The 6,543-nt window shown below is 36.7% G+C and overlaps 1 protein-coding gene across 1 annotated transcript; it reads left to right on the top strand.

The window, feature by feature from the left end:
• Nucleotides 1-356: 356 nt before the first annotated feature.
• Nucleotides 357-5,974, top strand: LOC143369338 (zinc carboxypeptidase-like). Its single transcript, XM_076813154.1, has 5 exons — nt 357-746; nt 1,618-1,923; nt 2,845-2,932; nt 4,259-4,546; nt 5,423-5,974. The coding sequence occupies exons 1-5, from the start codon at nt 372-374 to the stop codon at nt 5,629-5,631; spliced, it is 1,266 nt and encodes a 421-aa protein (XP_076669269.1). The 5' UTR covers nt 357-371; the 3' UTR covers nt 5,632-5,974.
• The last annotated feature ends 569 nt before the right edge of the window (nt 5,975-6,543 follow it).

The following is a 6,543-nucleotide window of genomic DNA, read 5'->3' as shown; positions in this document are numbered from 1 at the left end:
AGGGGTGGGAGAATTAAAGAGAAATAAATAGCCGAACAGTGGATATCGAGGGTAGAATTTTGTGGAAATTGAGGAAAACTTGAGTTTACAAAATAAAAAAAGACATATGCACTGACACTTCTGGGAGAAAATTGAGAAAGCTTTCGACGAAATAATTGCACGGAATTGCAAGATGTTTTAAAGATATTCATGAAAGTTTGAATTGTTGAGACTTGGAAAGCTGAGGAGAAGTCATATTCGCCAAACAGAGGGCCCACGTGCATTGGTACTGTTGAAGGAATATTAAAAGCTGAAATAATGGTGTACAGCAGTTCAGAGGTCCTTTAAGATTTTCACAAAAGTTTTTATAAGTTCTCCATTGGCTTGTCTGAATGAAAGCCAATCCCACGATGAAAGTGATTTTCTTGCACCTTCTCCTTCTTGGGGCAGCTTGTACCGCTGACAAGGTGCGCTACGATGGCTACAGATTGTACAAGGTTTTTGTGGCTGACAATACCAGTCTGGAACTACTGAAGACCATGCAGGACGACGATGGTTACAACTTTTGGGGACAGCCGAGGGTCAATGACACTACGAACGTTATGATAGCGCCAGCAAAGCTTCAGGAGTTCATGAAATTCAGCAACACGACGAGGCTTGTCCCTGAATTGATGATGGACGACGTGCAGAAGTACATCGACGACGAAAATCCTCGTGGTGGTTTAAAGGGCAATTTCGACTGGCTGGGTTATCATCGGCTGAGCGTAGTAAGACAGCAAATATCCAATTAGTAAGATAGCAAATATTCAATTACAGTATTTATGAATAGATGCTTGGTATTTTATGGAAGCCGGTGGAGTGAGAGAAATTAATCACGACAATTTGCCACGTTATACAATCACACTCTGCTACTATCTCTCTCGTATTATTATGTTATTATAACTTGCCATACACTGCCGCGCTATCGTGTTTTATCATATCGACATAGCTATTATACTTTATCTACTATCGAAATTACCGTGACAAATGGCAGAACTTAATTGTAACTTGGAAAAAAAGTGACTCAGAAATCATCGCTACATAGGATACCGCGAACAAAAAAGTTACCACTTTTTCGATTTGCTATTTTTTTGTTATTTTTTAGCATACTTACATTTGGGACTGTGGTATGTTTTATTAAATATTCTGATGGAGAATTTGAAGCTGTATAAAACCCAGTTAAATTTGAATTTATTTAACTGACAAACAAAAGTGTTACTTTTGAAACGTGGTAATACTTTTTTGGGGCCGACAAAGAAGTTACCACGTTCAGTAAGTTGTTAGGTTGTCCTAAAAGCAAAAGGTGCCCCCACAAAATATTATATGTTTTTATTAATTTTGAAAAGTGGTAACTTTTGCTTTAAACGTCTGTTGTCTTGTTTAATGTTACGTAGGGTTTTTGTTTGTTAGTTAAATAAATTCAACTGTAGCTGGGTTTTATACAGCTTCTAATTCTCTTTCAGAATATGTATATTAGGCACATACTGTAGTTCTGAGTTGATATTGAAATGTAATAGAAGTAGGGTGGCTCGAAAAAGTGGTAACTTTCTTGTCCGCTACTGTATATTGCTGGTTAAAGTGCCTTGCTCTGCCTTTCAGATTTATCGCTGGCTGGATTCTCTGGCAACGCAGCACCCCGAAATCGTGAAGCCCCTAACAGGTGGAAGCAGTTACGAGGGAAGAAGTATAAGGGGCGTGAAGCTTTCCTACAAAGAGGGTAATCCTGGTGTGTTCATCGAGGGTGGCATACACGCCAGGGAATGGATATCGCCTGCCGTCGTGACGTACATCCTCAACCAACTAATACTTAGCGACGATCCACGTGTCAGGTACATGGCAGAATCTTACGACTGGTACATCTTCCCTGTATTCAACCCAGACGGCTACGAGTACACGCACACAACGGTAAAAAAGGTTTTAAATATTATTGGGTCGAAGTGTTTATTAAAAGTCAAAATGTACTACGCTTTTTTTTTATTAAACTATTTTCTTTGGTGGTCTTTTGCCACCAAAAGGTGTTTCTGGTGAAGGTACAAATAGACTTAGTAAAACAAAAATTAAAACCGACTTAAAAAAAAAATAAAACTGCACTAAAAAGTGAAAAATAATTTTCCCCCTTATTTAATCTACGACTCTCATTTTTTTTTATGTTGGCGCCTCATCATTTGCACTGTGTAAACCTGGCGCAGACTTGAAAGAATTGAGAGTCGTAGATTAAATAAGGGAAACAATTATTTTTCACTTTTTATTGCAATTTTATTGTCCTTATTTATTTTTACGTTCGAGTAAAAACAACGATCATTAAAATTGGTGCATATGCGGAGGAGTTATGCGGGGACAAACATATATAAAAAAAAAGTTACGTACGGTCGAATGTGTAACCTCCTCCTTTTTGAAGTCGGTTAAAAAGAAGACACTTGCGTACACCTAACATCACCTGAAGGTGGCGAACGAACTTTCGCACCGACTTAATGCAGTGACTTTGATATAATTTAATTATAAAATCGAAATGTTTTAATTTGTGTACAAAGAGATAATTGGCTGTATACAAACGAGACAAGGCGATTTCTCACTTTCTATACGCATCGATGGCTGATAAAGTCTGGCTTTATGTTCGGCGTCTTATCAACGACCTGCGGCTATCGTACATTATCTATAATCAGCCAAGAAGCTTCAATGAATTGCGATTCGTTTTAATTAAAATGTACGCATTCGCATGCGTGACTGATAATAATCAATAAGATGTGATAATCGCGCGGGCAATTTCATGGATTGATTGAAACAGAAAGAATTTATGATGGTTCAGAGTACGATCTTTTGTTTTAGAATCGACTTTGGAGGAAAACTAGGCGACCAACTGGAAGGGGTTGCGTCGGAGCGGATCCGAATAGGAATTGGAACTTTCACTGGGCAGGTGCTGATTTGCCAAAATTACATTCTCTATAAATTCCAAAGGGCGTATCTGCAACTTTTGCTTAAATTCAGTTATTTCCGACAGGTTGCACAAAAATTCTTCACCTATATGTATATCAAAGGTACCCTCCCATCAAATCACTCCAAAATAGGTAACTTTTAGGATTTTATTTAAAAAAAAAATATTTTAGCCTGTATTTGTTCATCATTCAAGATAATACAATTTTTGTTTTTTGCATATTTTATTTAATACTGCTGTCTATTGGCGGCGGTGTCTTGGTGATAAAAAAAATCTGCGGAATTTATAACGCCTTGTAGAATTATCTGAAATTAACTATCCAAGAAAATTCTTAATCATTCTGAATCAAGTTTAACCCACGAACTTTAAAAAAGCGGGTAATTTTACGCACGAAAATGTTTATAATAAAAAGCAGATTCGAAAAGTTATGATCGTAGATGACTCCATGGAGAATCGTATAAACTTTAAGAATTTTCTTGGTTTAAGAAATAAATTATAAATTTCGCAGATATTTTTGTATCAACAGGACAGTTACAGCCACCGACAGACAGCGGTATTACATAAAATATGCTAACATTTTTTCTTATTATCTTCAATGGTGTACAAGAACAAGCTAAAGTGTTTTTTTTTAATACTATAACGTTTACTTTCTTTAAAATGAAATCCTAAAAATTATTTATTTTGGGGTGATTTGATGCAAGGGTACCATTATTAAATAAGAAAACTACATTTGCATTGAAACTGGATATATAACAGTTTATAATTTGGACGTAGGTATGTGAAATCGTTGCCTGGCTGTTAAATGAAATAACAGCATAACTGCAAATATTAGTAATAAAAAAAGTAATAAAAAGGCGTAACAACAGTTAATTTTACACTTAGTTTTTTTTACGGATTTGTTACAAATATTTAGATAATATTTAACCTAAACCTATTTATATAAGATACCGATAGCGTAACACAAAACACGAAAAATCATTTCTCTCAAAACCACCTTTTCAAATTAACACAGCAGTACAGTTATTACAGAATTAGTTGTTATCCAAGAACTATACACCCACAGAAGTACTTTTTCTGCCAGAATTCGTTAAATTCAAAATAAAACCTACTTGTTTCCCTCTTTACCACAAATTTTCTGCTGCAAACCATAGCTTTTAAATACCTTCCCTCACAAATTTAAACTCCCATACCAATGTGAAAAGTAAGAATCCATATGCAGAAGACGAAAATTCTTAGAAAATAGTAGAGATTCCTTTTTTAAGGACTACGAAATTGAATTAAATTTCTGTCGAATCGTTACCGTTTCAGAGGGTGGTACCAGCCCCTATCCCTGCAGCGAGATCTACCCAGGCGACAAGCCGTTCTCCGAAACAGAAACGAGGACCATGTCACAGTACATCGACAGCATACACGAGAAAATATTCTCCTACATAGCCTTCCACAGTTACAGCCAACTGTTGCTGATCCCTTACGGCCACACCAGCAGAAGGCTCGACAACTACGACGACCTGCTCCAAATTGGGAATCACTCCATCCAGGCTCTGTCGAAGAGATACGGAACGAGATACAAAGTCGGAAATATCGTGGACGTTATATGTGAGTAGATTAATCGGGCGCGAGTAGAATGATTAACCCGAAGGTCCGCGTTTGCTATTCGATTCGGTGTGCATGCGACGAGGCTGCAGCCTCGAGTGATACGGATTGCAACGATTAAATTAATATAATTAGCAACGTTAAAGGACAGAATATCGCAGAGCTCAGGCAAAAGAAAAGAATTCTCGAATGCAAGTTAATTGTGATAAAGGGGATGTAGGAAAACAGAATAATTATTCAGGACTCCACGTAGAAAACACTGAAGTGCCAAAAATAAAATTCTATCCTATAGTATTACCATTGGCACGTAGAATATTTTCCTATAATTTTTTTTTTTAATTTTCACACACAGTCTTTTCTGCAAGAACTCTTCAATTAAGATTATTACCCAATAAGATTATTAGGTAACAAAATGTCTTCAGCTAACAAGGGATGTTCAGGAAGAAGAAAATTCATAAAAATTTCCAACTTTACAGAAACGTGGCTCAAGTGATGCTAATAACGTCTCGCTAATTTCTTGTTTCGAGAATGAAACGGTGCTAGGGTTGAAACCCACCCTCATAGGAATTAAGAGTTCTCATATTATCACGAACTATATAGCTGCACTACTCGGCTTCGCCTGGAATTTAGATTTTGATTTTATAGAAAACAAATTTAAAAAGTTTTTAGTTGTTTTTGTAAAAATAGCCAGATTCATCTAGATTAGCCAGGCATAACGGGCGGAGGCAAAGTTTGTAGGCGACACGCAAACATATAAACTTTCTGCTTTATACATTAAGATATCTGCGAAACCGTAAAAGACCTAAAAAAAAAGTTCGATTGAAAGTTCTATCATTTTGCTTCGCTTTACTTTTCCTCACCTCTATCCTGCTCTTTCAGACGTTGCATCGGGTGGATCGATGGACTGGGTCCGAGGAACGTACAACACTCCCATACCGTTCACCTATGAACTTCGAGATACCGGAAGATACGGCTTCATTCTTCCAGCAAGTCAGATTATACCGACTGCAGAGGAGACGTTGGATTCTTTGGTCGTCATGTTCCAGCAAGCTGCGAAACTTGGATATGGAGCAGCCGCAGCAGTGTAACACTGATTGCTCTTGAAGAGAGTCCAGTGTTTATCAATTCTTGAAATTATCTGCGAGTCAAGATACCAGACATAAACTTAAACATATTAATACGTGTGCTTGTTTCGTAAACTTTTTTTATTTTAATATTATACAAAGCTTGAAGTTGTTGATTAGGAAAGATAAGACGAAGAATAATACATATTCTACATTATGTTTTCTTTGATGATTACCTTTTTCCACGTGGAAAAATCTTCTGCGTTCTCCTTAAATTAGTGGAGACTGGCTGTTACACTATCCGTTTCTTCTTTTCAATACTGGAAAGATTGGTTAAAGGGTAAATATAGCAGCAGTCATTAAAGTGTCTCCTCTGGAACGCCTCAAAGCAATGAATTCCAATTGTCATTGTCAGTGGAAGTTTGATTACAAACACAGCGCGGCTCCCTCCTTTTCGGATTTCCCTCTTATCTCGATTTCAGATACTGGTCCAAAAATATAGACTCTAGACCCAGGAATATCACCTGTAATCGCTCCCAATCGCTGATTCCATCTTCATGATTCAAGCACCAAGACCTATTGATCTGTACTGCGATTAAAAATCATGAAAATTCTTTTCTATGGCTATCCTTACCTATTACATGAGCATTCGATACAAAATCATCCTTATTCTCGAAATTATTAACAAACAAAATAATTTATTAATAGCGAATATAAATTTGATAAAAATAAATTATAAAATTCTATAGGGTCTTCTCGTCCCATAATATTTATTTAAGCATTTTCACTTAAAATTTAAACTTTATTCGCGAACTGAAATAATGCAAACACCTCTGTTGCAAGACACAAACCTCAATATCCCCTCCAACGAAGGAGAGCGAAGGAGATGGTATCAATTCGAGTGCGTTTCATCGAAATTCATGTTTCTTAAACACG

The sequence above is a fragment of the Andrena cerasifolii genome, chromosome 1, assembly GCF_050908995.1.
Source record: "Andrena cerasifolii isolate SP2316 chromosome 1, iyAndCera1_principal, whole genome shotgun sequence".
NCBI classification, from domain to species: domain Eukaryota; kingdom Metazoa; phylum Arthropoda; class Insecta; order Hymenoptera; family Andrenidae; genus Andrena; species Andrena cerasifolii.
The sequence above is the reverse complement of the archived record's forward strand: the minus strand, read 5'-3'. Positions and strand labels throughout refer to the sequence as shown.

Coding starts and splice junctions, on each gene's coding strand:
- LOC143369338 (XM_076813154.1), top strand. CDS start 372: ATGAAAGCCAATCCCACGATGAAAGTGATTTTCTTGCACCTTCTCCTT. Junction 1,924..2,844: donor ACGAGTACACGCACACAACG/GTAAAAAAGGTT, acceptor CTTTTGTTTTAG/AATCGACTTTGGAGGAAAAC. Junction 4,547..5,422: donor AAATATCGTGGACGTTATAT/GTGAGTAGATTA, acceptor CTGCTCTTTCAG/ACGTTGCATCGGGTGGATCG.